At 44.6% G+C, this 23,451-nt stretch overlaps 1 protein-coding gene and 1 non-coding gene across 4 annotated transcripts in view; one reads left to right on the plus strand and one right to left on the minus strand.

Annotated features, from left to right (window-relative positions):
- LOC115113737 (DENN domain-containing protein 5A-like) overlaps nucleotides 1–23,451 on the minus strand; it is a 47,308-nt gene that overhangs the window by 20,387 nt on the left and 3,470 nt on the right. The window contains exons 1-8 of one of the 3 annotated variants that reach the window (XM_029641691.2): nucleotides 19,478–19,576; nucleotides 10,778–10,846; nucleotides 9,751–9,860; nucleotides 8,901–9,600; nucleotides 6,055–6,242; nucleotides 4,132–4,446; nucleotides 2,373–2,588; nucleotides 350–584 (exon numbers count right to left, since the gene is read on the minus strand). In XM_029641691.2, coding sequence (XP_029497551.1) covers nucleotides 350–584; nucleotides 2,373–2,588; nucleotides 4,132–4,446; nucleotides 6,055–6,242; nucleotides 8,901–9,600; nucleotides 9,751–9,860; nucleotides 10,778–10,846; nucleotides 19,478–19,502 — 1,858 coding nt within the window. In that variant the 5' untranslated portion in view covers nucleotides 19,503–19,576. Of the gene's footprint in view, nucleotides 1–349; nucleotides 585–2,372; nucleotides 2,589–4,131; nucleotides 4,447–6,054; nucleotides 6,243–8,900; nucleotides 9,601–9,750; nucleotides 9,861–10,777; nucleotides 10,847–19,477; nucleotides 19,577–23,451 lie in introns of those variants that run through there. The other 2 variants (XM_029641689.2, XM_029641690.2) reach the window with 2 other exon arrangements.
- Nucleotides 13,348–13,402, plus strand: LOC115113880 (U7 small nuclear RNA). The gene has a single exon (XR_003861145.1). It is a non-coding gene; the product is annotated as a U7 small nuclear RNA (small nuclear RNA).

The raw sequence follows: 23,451 nt of genomic DNA on the forward strand, positions 1-23,451 counted from the left end.
AGTAGAAGAAAGACCCTGTAATCATATTGTTCCCACAATGCATTGCAAGCACAAACAATAACCCGCCACCAAGGTGAAATAAGGATGGATTATTACTAAGGTGAGCCTTGTAGATCTCTAACCCAATGGAGTGAGGTTCAGGGGAGACTAAATCAATTTTCTCATATCGCTTTTGAAGGAGTTTGTCTGAAAACGAGGACTGTTACGTCTGTTAGCAAAGAAAGGTTCAAATAAATCAGTGTGGAAGGATTTGAGACGTGTGTTTTGAAAACATACAAGTATCTTGCACCATCTGAGACAAAGATCCCTTATTAGTACAGGTGTGAAAATGGGTTTCCTCTTTTCTTACCCGCCTCGTCGATATTGGTGCAGGTCTGGTACATGGAGGTGCGCAGGGTGGGCGTGCGCACGTTCAGCATGCGGATTTTGTCCACGCGGGAGTCAAACACCCTCAACGTGTGTTCCTTGTCCTCATCATCATGGCAAAGGATCTTACTATCGATGAAGGAGGCGAACATCTGAGTCTCCAGGAAACGGGACAGGAAGGGCAGGTAGGGCTCAGGCTGGTCAGAAAGGAAGGAGGCCTGGAATCGACAAGAATCACATCACAAAATGAAGTGAGGACTCCCAGGGGCCAATTAATATGAAAAGCTTTAAAGCGCATTGAAGACTTCCACTCAAATTAATGTTTCAGAGTCTGGAGTGGGACTGCATCCCAAATGGCACCCTATTCCCTAAATCAAAACAAATCAAAGTTTATTTGTCAAGTGCGCCGAATACAACAACCTTACAGTGAAATGCTTACTTACAGGCTCTAACCAATAGCGCAAAAAAAAAAGGTGTGTGTGTGTGCATGTGTGTGTGTGTAGGTAAGTAAAGAAATAAAACAACAGTAAAAAGACATTTGAAAATAACAGTAGCAAGGCTATATACAGACACCGGTTAGTCAGGCTTATTGAGGCAGTATGTACATGTAGGTATGGTTAAAGTGACTATGCATATATGATGAACAGAGAGTAGCAGCAGCGTAAAAGAGGGGTTGGGAGGGGGCACACAATGCAAATAGTCCGGGTAACCATTTGGTTACCTGTTCAGGAGTCTTATGGCTTGGGGGTAAAACTGTTGAGAAGCCTTTTTGTCCTAGACTTGGCACTCCGGTACCATTTGCCATTCGGTAGGAGAGAGAACAGTCTATGACTGGGGTGGCTGGGGTCTTTGACAATTTTTAAGGCCTTCTTCTGACACCGCCTGGTGTAGAGGTCCTGGATGGCAGGCAGCTTTGCTCCAGTGATGTACTGGGCCGTACGCACTACCCTCTGAAGTGCCTTGCAGTCGGAGGTCGAGCAATTGCCGTACCAGGCAGTGATGCAACTGGTCAGGATGCTCTCGAAGTTGCAGCTGTAGAACCTTTTGAGGGTCCCATGCCAAATCTTTTTAGTCTCCTGAGGGGGAATAGGCTTTGTCGTGCCCTCTTCACGACTGTCTTTGTGTGTTTGGACCATTCTAGTTTGTTGTTGATGTGGACACCAAGGAACTTGAAGCTCTCAATCTGCTCCACTACAGCCCCGTCGATGAGAATGGGGGCGTGCTCGGTGCTCCTTTTCCTGTAGTCCACAATCATCTCCTTAGTCTTGGTTACGTTGAGGGATAGGTTGTTATTCTGGCACCACCCGGCCAGGTCTCTGACCTCCTCCCTATTGGCAGTCTCGTCATTGTCGGTGATCAGGCCTACCATTGTTGTGTCGTCTGCAAACTTAATGATGGTGTTGGAGTCGTGCCTGGCCATGCAGTTGTGGGCGAACAGGGAGTACAGGAGGGGACTGAGCACGCACCCCTGGGGAGCTCCAGTGTTGAGGATCAGTGTGGCAGATGTGTTGCTACCTACCCTCACCACCTGGGGGCGGCCCGTCAGGAAGTCTAGGATCCAGTTGCGGAGGGAGGTGTTTAGTCGCAGGGTCCTTAGCTTAGTGATGAGCTTTGAGGGTACTATGGTGTTGAACGCTGAGCTGTAGTCAATGAATAACATTCTCACATAGGTGTTCCTTTTGTCCAGGTGGGAAAGGGAAGTGTGGAGTGTAATAGAGATTGCATCATCTGTGGATCTGTTTGGGCAGTATGCAAAATGGAGTGGGTCTAGGGTTTCTGGGATAATGGTGTTGATGTGAGACATTACTAGCCTTTCAAATCACTTCATGGCTACGGACGTGAATGCTACGGGTCTGTAGTCATTTAGGCAGGTTGCCTTTGTGTTCTTGTGCACAGGGACTATGGTGGTCTGCTTGATAGCAGACTATATAGTGCACTACTTTTGACCATAGCCCTAAGGCCTCAAAAGTAGTGGACTATATAGGGAATCTAGTCTCTGATCTCACCTTGTCAAAGTTCTGCATCTGGTCCCTGTTGCTGAACCAGGACTCCTTGTCCTGGCTGGGCTGGATGACAAACACCTCGTAGTCGGCGAACATCTGGGTGAAGCGGTTGGCGAAGACCTCTCGCACCTGGATGTTGAGCTGGTGCATCTTCAGCTCCTCCTCATCACACTGCACCTTCAGGTCCTTGTTGCTGCTGGCATCCTCCCTCACATCCAACTGGAAGAGGGAGAGGGGGAGGAAACACAGCGGGTCAGGAAAACACAGCACAGTAAAATAGAGAAAGTGAAAAAGAAGAAGAAAAAGAGGGGTTTGATGACAGAAGTTAAGAAAGCCATAGAGCAGGGGTCGACAACAGGGGTCACCAATATTCCCACAAATAAAAAATATAGAAATATGTGATCGTGTAATCAAGGTATGAAATTATTGTTATTATCAAATCCAATCAATGTTTGGGCTTAGTTGTGGTCAATTTGCAGTGTTCAAATGATTAGAATTATGTTCCGGCCCCCCGACCATCAGCTGTGATAAAAATCGTCCCGCGGCTGAATCTAGTTGCCTACTCCTGCCATAGAGGGTATGGGTTTCATATCTCCATGTTAGCACAGGCTGCTGGAGCACTGATAGGGGCATGGGGGAAAACGTCTGAGATGTTTTGATTTATTGGCAAAAAAACTGAAAACACACATTCCTCTGTTACAATCAAAGTGTTACACAGTTGCAGATCTCAACATGCAAGAGCAGGACAAAAGGACACAATGAGTGAGTCACCTATACATGTCCGCATAGACTTGAAGATGTGTAATGGCTACGAAGCCCAGATCAGATGGCAGGGATGTGACCCACTGAGCCCTCCTCTAATTCATCGCTCTACACCACTGATCCTAAATCAGGTGGTTACCTTAATGTGAGACATGGCCACAATGACCCTACCTGAAGCCTTACCCACGAATTGAGGAGCTAAAAGCAGACTACCAGGACATGCAATCTCTCCAGAGAAAGCTAATGATGAGCCCCTACTAGTCCATAAGCTGCTTACTCTGGGCTCCTACAGATATGGAGAGTTGGAGAGACCTCCCCTCGGGAGTTAAAAGCTAATTCATTCATTCACTGGTCTGTAATGTGATTCTGCTGAAACATTACCATCTATTACCAACGGCCCTCTGTGTCGTGTTCAAACCAGATGGCAATTAGGTTCTGTATGGGCGCCAATTTTCTGTTGATGACAATGTAACAGACTTCCTCCGTCACCAGGGCTGAGCACAGCACACTCGGAGCTAGCCGGCAGCAGCTTACATGGGCATCTCATAGACTGCCTTTCCTCTACAAACCCCTTAGTCATTTTCAAAAGCCTGTGACAGACAGGCAGTATTAATCTGCATGAATCTACACTGAATATACCAAACATTAGGAACACCTTCCTATTATTGAGTTGACTCTACAAGGTGTCAAAAGTGTTCCACAGGGATGCTGACCCATATTGACTCCAATGCTTCCCACAGTTGTGTCGATTTGGCTGGATGTCCTTTGGGTGGTGGACCATTGTTGATACTTTAACCATCTCCTCCCCTTCATCTACACTGATTGAAGTGGATTTAACAAGTGACATCAATAAGGGATCATGGCTTTTACCTGGATTCACATGGTCAGTCTATGTCATGGAAAGAGCAGGTGCTCTTAATATTTTGTACACTCAGTGTATATGCAGACTATCTAGAATAATATGTTCCAGTCAAATGGATGACTGTGGCCCTGCTCTCACCTTCTCCAGGCTGACCCCAGTCCTCTTGACCAGGGCCTGCAGTCTAGCGATGGTCTCGTTCTCCCTCAGCAGGTAGGAGTTGAGGGGCGAGCTGGCCAGGTTGCCGTTGCGTCTGTCCGTGACCATGTCAGTGGAGCGGAAGCCCCAGTGTTTGGACTGGCCCTGGCTGTGGAGCGGGTTCCCCTCCGGAGACACACCGAAGGCCAACAGCACCTCGGAGATCTCCTGGATGAACTCTAGCTTGTTGGGGAACAGAGGGAGGTCCTCTGGCAGCTCAATGAAGTGGTTGTCGATGTCCACGAAACACAAGTTGGCCTGGAATGACAGGTGGTCTTGTTTAGTTGTCATTGTAAACATGTCGGTGAAACAGAGAACACCAGAGAGAAGCAAACTGAGTGATAGTTATGTTCTTGTTATAGCAGAACCATTCCCACTTTGCTCCACTAGGTGGCTTAACGCAGAGCAGTACCAATTGAGGCATAAGGAGAAAAGATGTGGTTGACATCAAGAGATTAACTGAAGACAGTAATATAATATCAACAGATACTCTGAATGGGACAAACTACTCTTTTGAAAAAGCCCTCCATTGTTGATCTGCTGCCTTTCATCTTAAAAGTATTAGGATTTAAATATAGAAATGGATGAATAAGGCAATATTGAGATTGACTTAGGTCATCAATTCACAAATTCTCAGGCTCTTTATTCATCATAGCTCTTTCCATTGGACCGGCTCCACATGTGTAAAAGCTTGTTGCACACACAGCACCCTTCCTCCAGATGTGTAAAAGCTTGTTGCACACACAGCACCCTTCCTCCAGATGTGTAAAAGCTTGTTGCACACACAGCACCCTTCCTCCAGATGTGTAAAAGCTTGTTGCACACACAGCACCCTTCCTCCAGATGTGTAAAAGCTTGTTGCACACACAGCACCCTTCCTCCAGATGTGTAAAAGCTTGTTGCACACACAGCACCCTTCCTCCAGATGTGTAAAAGCTTGTTGCACACACAGCACCCTTCCTCCAGATGTGTAAAAGCTTGTTGCACACACAGCACCCTTCCTCCAGGCTCTGTGTTGAAGGGCCCTTAGCAGAATTGCTGTGTACAGGAGCAAAGCAACATGTTTTGATCAACCGTAAAAGCATGGGTAAGCTACAGCATGGTTAATGAGGGCTGTTTGTCCTCACAAAGGAAACACTCGACCCTTTGAGAACATCATTAAGACGTAAACACAAACCCATTTTATTTAAGAACAATCATTATGCATGAATCATGTTTAACGACAACCATTTAGCATTTATCAACGGGTTATATAAGTAATTAATCAATCATTTAAGTAAATTGATAATAAATTCACCTCCTTTGTCTAAATCTGGTGGAAAAACGACTGTTAATCAAAACGAAGGACAAAAACAAGCCTGGAGATCTAGGGATCGAGGGATGGTTTGTAATCTGTGTTGTAAGGCCCTGTGATTCTCTCTACAGATTAGCCCATTTCATGCCGTCACGTTGTTGGGTGTATCAGACAGCAGATGGAGATGGGGTTGGCAGGAGTGTCCAGGGGGAAGTCGTTGTTAGTATTCTCAGCACAAACACCATTCACGCATTGCAATCTGATTAGAAATGACTTGTTATTGCTTTGACAGGCTGCATTTAAAGAGGGCTGGGCTGAGGGGATCCAACTAAATGGTTTCAGCTAAAGCTGAATGTTTCCAATTAAAAAAGCCTTTTGGAGAGAAGGAATAGGGAGGATGGGAGAGGAGAGAAATGAGAGAAATGAACAAGGTAAACAACCCTTGAGAAACCATTCCATGCACAAATCTCAAAAATCTATTTCGATTTGTGTGTGGCGTGTGTGTGTATATGAGTAGCTGTGCGTATGTGTGTGCAAACATGCGTGCATAGGTGCATGAGTGTATAGGTTACCTCCTGAGGCAGCTCTAGTTTGGTGCGGTCACCCTCTCCGTTGGAGTGCAGGCCCATCAGGTAGGGCACTGGGGCATCCAGGAAGTGCAGCAGTGAGGCGGGCAGGATGGGCACATAGACATGCTGCCACTGGAAAGGGAACATTAAGGCTGTGATGCTCTCGGCCACAGTCATCAGCCTCTGGTAGTCTGTCACACAAACAACAGAGGAGAGAGTCACAAACTGACTGGTTTTATATAGTCACAAAGGCTAAATGTTTTGACACCTACCGTATGCAATGTTTTGTAATGTACAGGGTTAAACAGTCCACTCCAAGTCAAGTGTTTGGCATCCATGTAAACTTCCATCCAGTCCTGTTTATCTACCTTCCTTCTCTATCAGTCACAACAAGTCTATATTCAGTAGCAGCTCTGTCTTTGCTGTTCTACTGCCAAAATAACTACTAGTTCTTCATTTGGCCTTCTGTTCTCCCCCATTCTCCCCCCAGAAAGGGCCCTCGCCCCTCTCCTCTCTCGCCAGAAAAGGCCCTCTCCCCTCTCCCCAGAACAGGCTCTCTCCCTTCTCCTCTCTCCCCCCAGAACAGGCCCTCTCCACTCTCCCTCCAGAACAGGCCCTCTTCTCTCTACCCCCAGAACAGCTCTCTCCCCTCAAGAACAGGCCCCCTTCTCTCTCTCCCCAGAACAGGCCCTCTCCCCTCTCCTCTCTCCCCCCAGAACAGGCCCTCTCCCGTCTCCTCTCTCCCCCAGAACAGGCCCTCTCCCCTCTGCCCAAAACAGACCCTCTCCCCCCAGAACAGGCACTCTCCCAGGCCGGGTCTCCCCCTCGTTGGGCCACCTCTCCCAGGACCTGGGCCAGGGACTCAGAGACAGGAATACTAATCTAGCCTGTCTGCTAGTGCTCTGACCTTGCCTGGTGAACAACAGGCCTTTTCAGAGCATGATACCACCTTCCAGAGAAAAACCACAAACAGACAGACACACACACACACGCATGCATGCAAATGCAAGGACGTGTGCACAAACAAACACATGAAAGTACACACACACACAAACACACAAATGCATGCACACACACACAAACGACACCACAGTATCATACACACACAGGCCTTGCCAACAGCTAATCTGGTCTAAGAGAAAACACACTCTTTAATAGGGTCATTCATCAGATATTCAACTGGGGGAAATCTAATGAGCTTCAGTGTTGGCGTAGTCCTCCACTTGTCCTCCCCTCTGTTGCGCTGCTTCCCACAAGGCCTTTCCAAGACGAATAAGGTAATCGGAGCCTATTTGAGTGGTTTGCTAACAGAATGAGAGCTCTATATACGGACTACTAACATGCAGGCCAGGTAGGGGAAATGGCAAGCTTCCATTGATCTACTTGAAGAGATGGGAAAAACAGCAGCAGATGCTCGTTTCGAGGAGGATTCATGTACTGTATGTGGGAAAGACACTGGCCAGGCCAGGGTCTAGGTATCTGAGTTATGAATTATGCCTCTAATTTTAGAACAGACTCTCTCCAGTCAGCTAATTTTTAGTATGGGGCATCACTTGCCTCAGCCTATGCAGCTTTAACTAACGACACCCTGTCCCTGCTCAGTGGAAAGCTCACAGGTTCACACTCCAGAAAACACTCCTCAGCACACATCCTGCAATGAGCCTTCTGGAGAAAAAAAGGGATGATGTCATCTCCAACCAATCATCTTTATCCTGCATCACTGACTGCGTCCTCCTCCTTATCCTCCTGCAAGGGTTGCCTAGCAACACCACAGCATTGCTCCTCTCTTTTTTTCGTTTTATAAACAATTGGCCTTTTCCCTGTCTCCGTAATGGATCCTATCAACACGCCAGCTCTCCAATCCTGAAACAATCTTCCTGCTGCACTCCACTGACTCTGATCAAAGTCAATCCCAGTGTGCTTCCATGGAGGAGGAATACACCATTCTGTTAAAAAAAGCTCATTTGCTTTTCAAAACCTCCAACATTGGTCCCTGAACAAAACAATTCCTGATTGGAGCTGATTTATTATGTATAATGCTGTTTCTTTTCACACACAGTGGAAGACCTCTGTAGATCACATTTTTCTATGTGCCAAATGACATGTGTCATATCTAAATATCTCTCATTCCTCCCAAAAAAGTCCTCTTGAATGTGTCCCTATTCACTGTCGATCTCTCGCAGTGTGGGCCTGGGGTTGAACATGAGCAGGGGGAAACAAAGGCCTGATCACAGCACACACACTGCTGCTGCAAAACAGCTTGTTTACCCCAGCAACTCACACCAGCACACACACAAGCTAGGCCTGAGCTGAGAGCCCATGAGGAGAAACTAACATTTACACAAGCTGGGAAGAACACAGCTTTCCTTAAAGGTCCAATACAGCCATTTTTATCTCAATATCAAATAACTTCTGGGTAACAATGAAGTACCTTACTGTAATTGTTTTCAATTAAAATGGTCAACAATATATATACAAAAATAGCTTCTTAGCAAAGGGTAATGTCTCAAGCAAGAATTTAGCTAGGACCATTATCATTTTCACTATGTCACAGTATTATTACAACCTCATAGTGTGGAAATATATATAAAACACTGGACAATTGGGTTTTTGACTGCACCAGGCCTTTAATGGAATCGCAGGATAGTTTATTTAATCTGCCTGGATAACAGTTCCAATGAACATACCGAAGATCCTAACCACAACTGTTATTTCTGATTTCTTCTAAAATGTCAGTATTTCTGTTGAAATAACAAATCCCAATCCTTTCTAAATGCGATGGGGACAATAGACAGAAAACCACAGAAAGCTCAGCAGATCAGAGAGAAAGATCCTAAGTAAGGACTTACGCTTTGAGTAGAGCAGGATCTGGATCTCCAACAGGGCACAGGTAAACAGCTGGAGGACGTTCTCCACCCCCAGCAGCTCAAACACCTGGCTGATAGGGAAGTCAAAGAGAGGCAGCTCTGCCGTGCTGGGCCTCTGGCACACCACTGGCCCATACACCCCCGAGAACTTTAGGGAGCGCCCAGCGGGAGGCAGGGGCACCTCATACAGGATGTTGTAGACGTAGCTCTCCAAGGGGAGGGGTGGGGGCTGGGGGGAGGAGACGGCCTGGTGGAGCTGCTGGAGCACCTTCCTGCAGGCCTGGGGGAAGGCCATGGGCGCGATGAGGCAGATGCACTTGGACACGTAGAGCGTGTCGCGGCTGATGTCGTAGGAGTTGAAGCGCTGCAGCCGGGAGATGGAGGGCGTGGGGAGGAGCATGTGTTGGGGGTGGGGGTTGAGTGGGTGGGGATGGAGGTGGCGCTGGTCCTCAGGGCACCGCGGGGTGGTGGGGGTGTGCAGGATGTCGTATTGTTCGGCATTGTGCATGTGGTACAGGGTCTGCATGGCGCTGCAGATCTGCTTGCTGGTCACCTCCTCGTAGAAAGTGAGGGCAAATCCGTACGTCCGCGAGCCGTCCTCCCGCGTGATGATGAAGGAGTGGAACTGAGGCTCACGTGTGTCCGCCTGCGTGCGGAAGGCCAGACCCTTTGGCATACACAGCTGAGAGATGAGGTAATAGATCAGGTTAGTCGATCAGTAAAATGATACAGGTTCTAATCCATAATGATATACAGATGTAAACCCTGGAAACGGGTATAGCTTCAAATAAAATACACTTTGTGTTCGTTACACATTCTGCAGTTCCCTTACCATGCCAACGGCATCCTGGTCAAAGGGACTCCACTCTACATTCTCTGGGTAGTGCGCTAGAACTTTGGATTTAAAGGTTCTCCGCAGTGGACTCTGCTCAAAATTCTCACCTGAAAGAGAGGGAGAAATAGAGGGACAGAGAAAAAGACAGAAGGAAAAAGAGAGAGCAAAAAATTCAGGACTCCGGGCCCAAAGTGCAACAGAAGCGCAAAAGGATGCAGAGGCCCAATCAGAAGCAGACTTGAGGCACAAGACAACTCTCCTCACAGGAAATAGGAAGTGAGCACAGTGGTCTGGAGAGAAAGGCTGTATTGCATCATGTAAAGCTGTCAACAGCATCCTGTACTGGGTCAGTGAAGGAAAGTAACCGCTGCCAAAGAGGTCAAATAGTCAGATAATAATAATGGTTTTGTTTGTATAAATCTATTCAGAAAAATACAATAATTGTTGCTTGTAAGAAAACAAACTTTGACACATAGGATTACCAGTAAAGTGACAGCTTTTATGGCAATACAGGCAAAGTAACCCACAAAACAATCAATCAATTAAACAAACCAACACAAATTAAATTGATTCAGATCCACAATGAAAGCAGAAGTGATGCACACACCAAGACATGATTGATAAGTCATTCAGAGTGGAAGGGGAGAGAACACATTGGCCAAGCAACACCAGCTCTGGTACATGTAGGTAGAACTGGGTGTGTGAGAGCTAGAGACGCAGTGATTGTCAAACAGATTGGCTTGTTGTTCAGTAGCTAGCTTCAAAAAGAGGAGGTAAAGGTAGAGGAGGAGGAGGAGGGGGATGAGGAGAGAGGAGGAGGACAGAGGGAGGACCGGGAAGGGTGGAAAGAGGGAGGAAGGACATACGGAAAAGTGCTTTCAGAGTTCCCCTCACCTGTACAGAACTGAGTTCTCAGAAACATTACAAATCAACAAAAGGAGAGTGCTGTGAAACAAGGGCGTGTCAGGTTAAAGGAGCAAGCGGAGGTGAGGTCATTCTGAGGAGGGGGGCTGGTGGGGGTTACCTTCATCTGCACTCGCCAATCCTCTGGCCCCATCTCTGAATTTAGTAGCCTCTATATACTGGCATAAAGCTACACAACAGATAAAACAACAGTAATTAATCACATGGCTACCTCTGAGTACCGCATCATTTCTCAATATGTGCACACACAGCAGGAGTTACTCAGGACAGAAGGGTTCTGACAGTGTTCTCCTATAGGTGAGAGAAACACTGAGGGAACAACACATCCTCTTCATGTGTGTATGGAGGCACAGCGTTTCTGTTAGGTTCAGGTTTCTGTCAAGTTTCTGTCTAAACCAGCTGGGTGTGTTTTCAGAGAATGTGTGTTGCTGTAGCAATGCGGTATTCTCCTCTCCTCTCCAAAGCCCATGATTAATCCCTGTTGACAGTGCTATGCTGTGGATTATGATATTACAGTGAACACACTTGAAGAACTGTATCTGTGTGTTATAATACATGAGGGAATATGATCAGGCCTGTGCTGGTTCTGAAGGAAGCAACACAGTGTAACTTACGAAGAATGAGATCATTTAAAAACACCTGAGAGGATTGTGGACGATCCAAAAAAACACACATCAACTGTAGTGTTTCAGAACAAGTGGAATGTGGCAGACACAGGGCTATAAAAAAAGAAACTAGGGTACTGAACAAAGAAAGTAATTGTTAAACAATAAGTTATCCTGAAAGTATTAAAAAATATGTGCTCGGCTGTAAGTCAAAGTTATGAATGACACACATTCTTCCCTATATGGTCATAACAGTACATTGTCCCATGGAGTCTTGTCTTGAAAAAGGCCTGGCAGCCCAGACATCAATAATAAACCGTCTCCATTCTATACTGTTGTCTTTGTCTTTCTCTAGTCAAAGCTATGAACAAACATGTTCTTGATTGCCTGAGGTAGAAGTCGGTAGATCAGCAGCTCTTCGCAAGCACAGCGCTGTTTATGACTTCAAGCCTATCAGCCTAATGGCTGGTGTAACCAATGTGAAATGGCTAGCTAGTTAGCTGGGTGTGCGCTAATAATGTTTCAAACGTCACTCGCTTTTAGATTTGGAGTAGTTATTCCCCTTGCGCTGCAAGGGCCGCGGCTTTTGTGGAGCGATGGGTAACGATGCTTCGAGTGTGGCTGTTGTCGATGTGTTCCTGGTTCGAGCCCAGGTAGGGGCGAGGAGAGGGACGGAAGCTATAATGTTACACTGGCAATACTATAGTGCCTATAAGAACATCCAATAGTCAAAGGTATATGAAATACAAATGGTATAGAGAGAAATAGTCCTATAAATACTATATTAACTACAACCTAAAACCTCTTACCTTGGAATATTGAAGTCTCATGTTAGAAGGAACCACCAACTTTCATATGTTCTCATGTTTTGAGCAAGGAACTTAAACGTTAGCTTTTTTACATGGCACATATTTAACATGGCACACATTTTTACATGGCACATATTACTTTATTCTCCAACACTTTGTTTTTGCATTATTTAAATCAAATTGAATATGTTTCATTATTTATTTGATGCTAAATTGATTTTATTGATGTTTTATATTAAGTTCAAATAAGTGTTAATTCAGTATTGTTGTAATTGACATTATTACAAATAAATATATATATTTTTTTAAATCGGCCGATCAATCGGTATCGGCTTTTTTGGTCATCCAATAATCGGTATCGGTATCGCCGTTGAAAAATCATAATCGGTCGACCTCTATTAGAGATTACACTTCCTCTTCTAATTGTAATGTGGGGAGTTCAAAATAATGAAAAACGATCTACCAAATCTATTCATTTTAAAATGTTGATTACCTTTTGCAACAGTTAACAAGTTGTCCCAGATGAATGATGCAGTGCCCCCCCTTGGGCCAATAGAGATATCGCGTCTCACTAACACTTCAGTTAATTACTATAGCTCCCACCTTTGACCAATCAATGTAATTTTGTAAATGCCAGATCTCTATGGCAAGACGCATCATTCACCCAAGTTTAGTCAAAATCGTCCCAGTGCTGTCTGAGATATTGTGTGACTAACGTACAAATGGACAGACACAGATCCACAGTCCCCTCCCCAATGTCATTGTGGGGGACAATTGTCATTCACCTGATGATAAGGCAAGACGTGATTTAACTTCTTTTTTTTGCAAACATATGATGGGGGTCCTTGGGGCGCTGGTTTGCCTGGGAGGGGGTACCTGGGCAAGAAAATCGTGGCTGTATGTAGAATTAACTGCTTAATCTGCTGTTTACTTTCACGTCCATAGCCTAGAATCCTGGGCTGGAAACTAGGCCAGGAATGTGAACAATTAGACTAGCCAAACAATGGAGTGGTATGTCAACAATACTAGGCACAATCAGACAGGAGACAAACAGAGAGCACAAAGAAGACGGCATTCATCATGGTATCTATGCAGTCATGAAAACCTGGCTACTGTACAACTATAAGTCTATTCATATGTTAATGTTGAATTTGCATATACCCCACCCACTCCCCCATATCCCATTGTGTGCCACCCATGACCGAGAAACGTATATGCCAAATAGAGTCCATAACATTATTTCCTAACAAATCATGGAAAATTTGCTCTTTTAGTATTTGTCCCGTAGGTTTCCTCAGTGAGGAAGCTCCCAAAACTACATTAAAGAAAAAATACTGAAAATATTATGCGGAAGTTAGTATAATGCATGTTATATAATGTGCCACAAAACTCTACGCCTATACATCACTGTATAAGTTAATGTTAAGGCTGGTTTTCCTTGTTATGTAGTTACCTCTGGATACTGTACAAGGCAGGGCACCTAATAGCCAATAAGAAAGTGATCAATTGACACTCTTGTTTAACAAGCATTTGTGGGTGTTAAAAATACACTGTCATGGGCCACTGAATTGATTATTTCTCTGCCATGAGGCCTAGTACACATGCCTACGCACACACAGTACTGGGCTCATCCATGGACTTCCCAAAGTTACAAGTACTAGGCCACTGTCCTCGCTTGCAACACTCACTACCGAGTTGCAAACTGACTCTGCAAGCAACACCATTACAATAATTGTTCGTCAGGAGCTTCATGAAATGGGTTTCCATGGCAGAGCAGCTACACACAAGCCTAAGATCACCATACGCAATACAAACTGTCGGCTGGAGTGGTGTAAAGCTTGCCGCCATTGGACTCTCCGCTCTCTCTCTAGTCCTGCGTGCCAGGGACTGCCTCCAGAACAGACCCCCTCCTGTGCTCAACCTACATACCATTCCTACTGCCATCATGGCCAACTGAGCTGAGGTTGGAATGACTCAGGAGAGCAGAGATGCCTCGTGCCTCTCAGTTATCAGAATGCTTAGCTCGTCATCATCACAGCAGAACATTCATGCGGACATCGCTAACATATCAAAAACCGATCGTAACAAAGACACCATGACCTTCTCACTGAGTGAGCCTAGCCAAAAATGCAGCAAAGCTATGGGCCATTTGGCTCATTCACACAGAGGAGAGACAGCTTATTTTTATGTTATTCACAGCCTTCAGAGCAAGGCCTCCCTCTGAAATACCCATGAGTGTTTTTCTACTCCATTAACTGGGCCTGTTGGGATTCCACACACAAATGCCCAACGCCGCGCCACAGCAGAATTCATTATTTACACACGGTCGTGAGAACAAAAAACCTGCACACTGCTGAGAGTGCATAAACAAGAAACAGAGGAAGAAGACAGACACTACTGCATTCTAAGTACTATATCCATATCCCCCAGTACCATGAGCATTCCCATCTTTCATCAGGAGAGGAGATGATGGAGAGAGAAGGTGCTTGATTTAACTTGCTGCGACCGCCAGATGGATGGGGTTTGAATGTTAGCAGCGATTCCATTGGTACTTAGCGCAAACTCCACCCACCTGGCGTGCCGTTGAACTCAATCAAGTGCCCAACACGACACCATGTTCTTGAGCATGAGGCGCCTTCAGAGCAAACCCACCTCTCAGGACAATGGATTATCCTATGGGGTATTACTACACCACATCAGACACACTGACATAAAGATGAGGGAGGCCAGCATCCTCGTCTTACAGCGCAATCTGTCCACATGGTGGCTGTATAAGAAAACATGACAGAGCAGAGATTAATGGGATAGGGGTAGAGGATCTAGGGGTTTAATCACTTCCTTGAATGAGAAATAAGAAAGGGCATATTTCTAACATATGGAGGAGAGCTTAGTAAATCAGCCCTGTTGATTAACAGCCACCAGTAACTCTTTACACCAAGGGGACAAGACGGGTAATGAGTAACTGCTCCATCTATCCAAGACACTTGTATGGATGGGGATTTAAAATCCTCTATATTATACCAGTCACTGTCCATGTATAACTGAGTGGACTGAGATGGATGGGTTCACTCCATGTTGACTCCAGCAGCATAATGGCAGGTGATTAGTAAGACAGACAGGGAGCAGGCGGCAGAGAAGCTTTCCTGTGAGAATGGGATGCGTAGCTAAATACCTGGAGACACACAGCTGTGGGCAGGAGACCCCTTTGTGAGAGCAGAGAACCATTTGTTTACAAATATCTGAGACAATCGTGGGGAAAACCAGTAGTCCTCTTTTCATACAGCACACCTGACTGATGTCTCAATGTACTGTATCAGTGGAGGAATCTCATACAGAATAATGCAAATTGTTGTTCTGATATCTTTTAAAATGCCTAGGGGGCTTCCTATATCAGGACACCTACTGGACAAACACTAAGAGGTCATCATTTTGACTGTGACCTTTAAGAGAAAGCACAGAGCTTCATGCCCTCTACCCCTTATTCTTCCATTGTCAGTTAATCAGAACAGGATCCTTGCATTTCTTTGAGGACCATTCATTACGGTCTGCTACTTCACTTCAAAAGTACCAGGTAAGTATGTACCTTACTGACACTACTTTATTATAGCACTAAGGGTGGTATGCCTATGCTGCACATAGTAAATAGACTACCATAACCCATGTTCCTATGTTGGCTGTCTATATAAAAGTTATCAAAATGTACTATCGTTCACATTCAAGGATATCATACCCATTTTTCCTTTGAATGTATTTCATGTAATTCACTGTACACTATTCAGAAATGTAATAATAAATGCAGCCATTTCACACCCACAACGCAACACATCTGGAAAAGGGGACAGCTCTCATAAATTTGTGTAAGGGGAGACATGTTTAATACAGTGGACCACAGAGTTCCAGGAGTATGTAGTATGAATGCTGGACACAGGATAAATGAACAAGTATTCTTTCACAGTGTAAATGGGTGATACCTGTATTAGAAGACTTACTGGACAAATAATAAAATAGCTAATTCTCCAAACCTCAATGTGGCATCAGGGTGGCATGCCTACATAACACATAGGCACATGGGTCATGGTTGTCCATGTTACATGGCGGGGGCGTGTCATATGCAAATTAGGTTAAAATGACTCCAACGATACACACAACTAGGGGAGGGAGACTACGCGAGACTAGCGCTCGCTCACACAACGCCATGGTCTGCAATTGTGAGGCCGGTTGGACATACTGCCAAATTCTCTAAAACAATTTTGGAAGGGGGTTATGGTAGAGAAATGAACATTAAATTATCTGGCAACAGCTCTGATGGACGTTCCTGCAGTCAGCATGCCAATTCCCCCCTACCTCAAAACTTGAGATGTCTGTGGCATTGTGTTGTGTGACAAAACTGCACATTATAGAACGGCCTTTTATTGTCCCCAGCACAAGGTGCACCTTTGTAATGATCATGCTGTTTAATCAGCTTCTTGATATTCCATACCTGTCATGTGGATGGATTATCTAGGCAAAGGAGAAACGCTCACTAACAGGAATGTAAACAAATTAGTGCACAAAATTTGAGAGAAATTTCTGGGATCATTTATTTCAGCTCATGAAACATGGGACCAACACTTTACATGTTGTGTTTATATTTTTGTTTAGTGTAAGAACATATTCATGTAGCATTCAGATAAAGTTAGTGGCAACGTGAAAGAATCCTCTGCCCCTAAACACTATCTTGTGTCTTGCTAGGCTTTTTCGTAACATTATCTAGGGGTGAACAGAAAAGACTGTCAATCTCGCCTGGCTTTTCCAGTCTGGCTGCTGGTAGTGCTTTCAGGGTTTGTAGCTTCCACAGAGAGATGTACTGTATGGACACTGTAACCAGGGGTGACATGTACAGAATGACCTTCTAGGACTAGTCGTAAAGGAGACATGGGTAATGTACTCTTTTTCACTGAACCAACTCACACAGCCTATAAAAACCTTGCTTAATGGCAAAGGTAGGAAATTCCAAATGCCAAAGGATGAGTAGGACTGAAAGCATGTTTTCTCTAACTTTATGAAAAGACTGAACTCTTTCCAGTATAGTATATTGTGAAAGTAGAGCCCCAGTGGAAGCCAATCATTGCTTTTCCTTGTTTCCTTGTGGCTCAACATGGCCTGGCCACAGCTTACCTCTGGTTGTGACCAACGTTGAAAATGAATTGTCTCCATTTCCTTTCAACAGAAGCGGCGTGAGCCTTTCTTCATGGCAGCCTGCCTCCTCAGCAGCAGAGCTGAGATCAAATGGACAGACAGGCTGAGAGGTAATGAGGGAGTCAGTCTGCATCATCGCTTTCGTAAAAACGCTATCTGCTCCTCTGCCGTGCAGCCGTCTTAACCCTCTTCATAAGAAAGGCTTCCTGTTTCCACAGAGTGGAGCAGAGGAGATGGAGAGAGCCTCAGGGTGCTGAGAGGACAGAGTTAGCTTATTATACAAGCTTTTCTCCAGTCATGAACTCTGCCTGGGATTTAAAGGCAGGTTTCCTTATGTGAAGCATTTATTTCAGTTCTGTATGACTTGAGCTTTGACATCCAGAGTCAGGAACTGCAGAGAGGTCTCAAGGCATGTGTGGACCATGCATATCCCATAGTGAATGTAGATATATACTGTATAATGAACAAAAATGTAAACCCAACATTCAACAATTTCTAAGACTTTACTTAGTTACAGTTCATATGAGAAAATCAGTCAATTGAAATAAATTCATTAGGCCCCAATCTATTGATTTCACATGACTGGGAATACAGATATGCATCTGTTGGTCACAGATAACTTAAAAATAAAAAAAACAGGCCTCACAATGGGCCTAAGGATCCCGCCACGGTATTTTTGTGCATTCAAATTGCCATCAATAAAAAATACTTGTTGTCCGTAGCTTATGCCTGCCCATACCATAAACCCACCACCACCATGGGACAGTCTGTTCACAACATTGATATCAGCAAACCGCTCGCCCACACAACGCCATACACATGGTCTGTGATTGTGAAGCCGGTTGGATGTACTACCACATTTTCTAAAATGACGTTGGAGGCGGCTTATGGTAGAGAAATTAACATTCAATTCTCTGGCAACAGCTCTGGTGGACATTCCTGCAGTCAGCATGCCAATTGCACGCTCCTTCAAAAATTGAGATATTGTTGCATTGTGTTGTGTGACAGAACTGCACATTTTAGAGTGGCCATTTATTGTCCCCAGCACAAGGTGCACCTGTGTAATGATCATGCTGTTGATATAAACTTCTTTATATGCCACACCTGTCAGGTGGATGGATTATCTTGGCAAATGAGAAATGCTTACTATCAGGGATGTAAATACATTTCTGGGATCTTTTATTTCAGCTCATGAAATATGGGACCAACACATTACATGTTGCGTTAATATTTTTGTTCAGTGTAGAAATCTGCCTTTTCTAATCTCAGAATATCGAGACGTATTATGTGTATTGCTCCATAAAAAAATGGTTTGGCTTCTTCTCAGTATCAACTTCTCGAGTCGAAGTGATTTTGAAATACAAAAAAAGTACAGAAAGGAGAGATCCAGCAGGGCCATCCGAAGTGTTTAAAAATCAACAAGTACCAGAGGGCTAGATTTTTCAAGGGGACACACACTTGATTCCCCTATTCAATTATACTTCCATGTGTATAACACTTCAACAGTCATTATTCAATTCCACAAGGTTACAGATTTGCTTAAACACTATTTAGTTAGACACTGTAAGATGCCCGAGGAAACTTCCTTAGGACTTGAGCTCCTTTAACACACATATGAATTATTAACAGGCAGTGAATATGAGTGCAGACCCACAATGAGCGTGTGAGGGGGGCTTTATACTGACGTCATTCATTAAGGGATTAAAGAGAGGGGGTGTCTGGGAAACTCAAGGGATGTTAGTGTTTGAATAGTGTGGGGGGCGCTCAGAGTGAGTGCGTGTATGTGTGTGTGCGCGCACGTGTGTGTGTGTGTGTGGGTGGGTTGTGTCAGCTGCCTGTCCCCAACAGGACCAAGTTGTGAGCTAGCCAATCACGTCGGCCTGGCAGGAGGGCCCCAAAATCACCCTGCACCCTAACACTGTCGCATAAATGAGAGTTTTGTCATCAAGTTTGCCACATTTTGGCTGCTGCAGCCAGTGATATAACTGCCCCCTGATGGAAAAGTCAGTGTCAGAAAAAATGACAGCATGTGCATGGCATACCGAGGGAGAGCGATATTAGCTGGTTAGTTACATCGATTTTTCTAAAATACATTGTGATCGTGATTGTGACATGGCATACAATTATGTGACCTCTGTCCATGTTGCTTTGGAACAGATCACATTTAATAATTACCAGTCTGTCATATTGGATATGAAGAGTACTTACTGGAGATCACACAGCTTTGGACCATAATGACTTCAGCATATTGAAACGAAAAGAAGAGGACAAAAGGAGTTCTATGAAAAAGAAAAAAAGAAGAGTCATCTTAAGAGGCTTTGTGCACAAAAATCAAAGAGAAAATGGGAGAGGGGGCCGAAGACTATCTTGTCTCTTTGTGGGTAGGACACAAGGAAATGCAGTGCCCTACAGAGGAAAGCTTCAGGCCATGTTTAGGCAGTGGTTTCTGTTCCCCCGTCAGAGCTCATGATCTGGAGGGGCTAATCATGCACTGGTCACAGCACAGAGGCATTCTGAGACAGACAGCTCATCCTCATTCACCTCAGCCTTATCATTTCTACCCTCAGTCCCCATATTCCTAACGTCAGCACGTTGACAGTCAGAGCCCCCTTATGAAAGTGAAATATGCTTTTTTTTTTCCTGACAGCTTTTTCAATTTCTACATTGGAAGACATTTTTTATACCTCCCCCAGAAACACTCAAATCATTCTCCTCTAACATGGATGTCCTCAGGCAAGTCACAATGTCTGCTCATTATGGGGGCTTGAACACTTATAAGAGAACCTAGTCAGTACAGTGATACAGTGTTGGGGTCCAACTGTTACAGAACATTGCTAGGCCTTTATCTCCAGGCGGACTCCTGTTCCGGTTCTTAAGACAAATAACCCTCTAAAGGACACATCTGTTTTAAGTCCTGGTGGTGTAAGCCAATAAGGGGCAGTGTCTTGGAGAAAGATGACGGAGGCTTCCTGTGAGGATATATGGGCTCTGTGAGCCAATACAAACATACTGTACAGTGTAGCCTCTATACAGATTACAGAAAACTGCCTGAGAAGGACAGGATGAGTGACAGCTGTCAGTTAGGCACAGCTGTTCAATTCACCACTAAAACCTCCTCCTATCATTGGTGGTGATCAGAGAAAGGGCTATCTGGAAAGCCCCATCCATCCTGACTGCCTGACTTCACCGTTTGAGTCAGAACACAAGCCATGGAAAGACCAGTGTGACTCAAACCACACTGTAAAACTGACAAATCAGCTTGTGTTCACAGGCGACCTGAATTGTGGGGTTTCTTATGATTTCACAAGGCTTCTGCTCACCTGAAGTGAAACTGCCAGATCAGCGTATGGGCAAGCCCCTCTTTCTCCAACAAACATCCCAGCAGATTGTGAGGGGTGATAAGAGCATGCGTCATGGACCACACTACCTTAATTGTGTTCCTTAAAGTGTCAGCACGCTTCAGTTAGGCTACGTGCCTAGCCGAACTCGACTAGCTGAACTGAACGAGTGTGCTCGCAAACTCCCGTAAAAAACCCTAATTTGAAAAACAAGAAAAAAGCGTCAATAGTTTGTCCATTTTACATTTACATTTAAGTCATTTAGCAGACGCTCTTAGAAGCTGTAGCAAGTATACACTTCGTCAAAATAGTCCGAATTAATCTAAAATAGTAAGTAGTCTCTCATTGAATGACAACAAAGACTTTATTGAAGAATCCCTACTGTTGACCAATCACCGACGAAGGGGCGTAGACTTTGGCTACCGACTTCGGCTTTCCTCAAGAAAAAAATGTGTATGCCCGAACAGCTGAAAAAACCCTTACCGGTGTCAGAAACTAACAAAAACGTCACAAAATGTTATCATGATATATGCACAAACTCTTCCGAGCTGTTTCGGCTGGAAAGTGTGCGGACGCCTTTAGTCGACACACTCACCAGAGCACAGACTGATTGCATAGACTCTAGAGACTGCAGCTCGCTCAGTCCACTAATCACATGACACCCATAATCTCGTCTGATTGGTCAGAGAAAGCAGTCTGTTTGCTGTGTGCACGTGACTCCTCCAGTCTGCCAGGGAGAAGAAGAGCTCTCCCACTCACCGCTGCTACTGTATATGAAGCAGCTCTGCTAGCTCTGCTAGAGCTAACTGGGTCTCAGCAGCCTGAGAACGAGAGAGGCAGCAGGAAGTTCATACCGAGAACACATAGCCTGCACACGGCAGGAACCGTACTGCTTGCAATATCTCCACATTGTATAGTTGTGGTGGAGGGCGTTATCAAGATACCAAAATAGCTGCATGAGAAAGAATTCATGTAACCATCCAAAGGCCTTGTTTTTCTAAGAGGATACATACTCCATGGATCTCTACTGTAGAGAGAGGGAGAGGTGATTTTCCAATGAAACGTATGTGTTTCCATCAGGAATGTGACACAAAAGACTTGTTGCAAGCAGAACCAACAACCTCTGCATCATCACAACAGTTGCTTTGTGAGAAGATGTTAAAGTCCCCAGTAGCCATTGTTATATAAATTACACTGAAAAGTATTCTGGGCTTGGCCCCAAGTCAGAGCAGGTCTGCAAGAGCCATTTCCAGTGAGACCCGGGTGCCGGCTCGCATAGATGGAAACAGAAAAGTCAGTCTTTTTGGTAAAACAGTGACGTAAATCTTCAGTGGAAATGTGCCAATGGTATATTTGTTTGCAGACCATGACAGTGGACTAGTAGGGAGAGGAGAAGGGAAGTAGAGGTCAGGGGAGAGTGACTTAAGGCCCAGAGAGATGGTTGAAAAATCACCATTTGTGGTGAGCAATCGATCCAGAAATAAACTGTAAAGCTTCAGGTTGACAGCAGTGTACGTGTCCACACTCTCTGTCACTAGCCAGTCTCTGCAGTCAGTCGGTGAGCAGTAGGACAGAGGCCAGGCTGTAGGAAGCTTAGACTGAAGCTGGAGATAAACTTTAACTTCACTAAGTTTAAGCACCAGCTGTCAGAGCAGCTCACAGATCACTGCACATAGCCCATCTGTAAATAGTCCAACCAACTACCTCATCCCCATACTGTATTTATTTATCTTGTTCCTTTGCGCCCTAGTATCTCTACTTGCACATTCATCTTCTGCACATCTACCATTCCAGTGTTTAATTGCTATATTGTAATTACTTAGCCACCATGGCCTATTTATTGCCTTCCCTCCCTTATCCTACCTCATTTGCACACACTATATAGACCTTTTTTTTTTACTGTATTATTGACTGTATGTTTGTTTATTGCATATGTGTTGATGTATGTGTCGAACTGCTTTGCTTGATCTTGTCCAGGTCGCAGTTGTAAATTAAAACTGGTTCTCAACTAGCCTACCTGGTTAATAAAAATAAATAGACACCTTAACTTGGGGCTTTTTTCTCAATTTCCACCTGAATGACGCGCCCTGTTGCTCAGGCCCTTTATAACCTTTATTTAACTAGGCAAGTCAGTTAAGAACAAATTCTTATTTTCAATGACGGCCTAGGAACAGTGGGTTCAGGGGCAGAACGACAGATTTGTATCTTGTCAGCTCGGGGGTTTGAACTTGCAACCTTCCGGTTATTAGTCCAACACTCTAACCACTAGGCTACCCTGCCGCCAGGATATGCATATAATTGGTACCATTTGAAAGAAAACTCTTTGAAGTTTGTAGAAATGTTAAAATAATGTAGGAGAATATAACACAAAAGATATGGAAGGACAAAATCCAAAGAAAAACCAACCAGAATATTTTTTTAGAGACACCATCCTCTTAGAACGGCAAGTATAAGGTCATATTGAAAATGAGCTCCCTGGTTGCATTTCCTATGGCTTCCACATGGTGTCAGCAGTCTACGTTCAAGGTTTCAGGCTTGTAACTTCAAAAACGAATAAGAAATATCAGTTTTAGTACAGGGACACAGTCTTGGAAATTCGTGTTTGCGTGCGCCATGAAGACAGGACGCACCTGCTAAAATCGGTTTCCTATTGAACATACTTCTTTCCATAAGAAGTATTATAGTTTGATTATATTTTAGGGTATCTGAGGAGTATATAGAACCGTATTTTGACTTGTTGAAACAAAGATTAGGGCTAGATTTTCGGATTCCTTTCTCTGCATGTTGAACGGGTGGATTACGCAAATCGATGGAGCCAACTAAACAGACCTTTTGTGATATAAA

The sequence above is a fragment of the Oncorhynchus nerka genome, linkage group LG28 (assembly GCF_034236695.1).
Source record: "Oncorhynchus nerka isolate Pitt River linkage group LG28, Oner_Uvic_2.0, whole genome shotgun sequence".
Taxonomy (NCBI): domain Eukaryota; kingdom Metazoa; phylum Chordata; class Actinopteri; order Salmoniformes; family Salmonidae; genus Oncorhynchus; species Oncorhynchus nerka.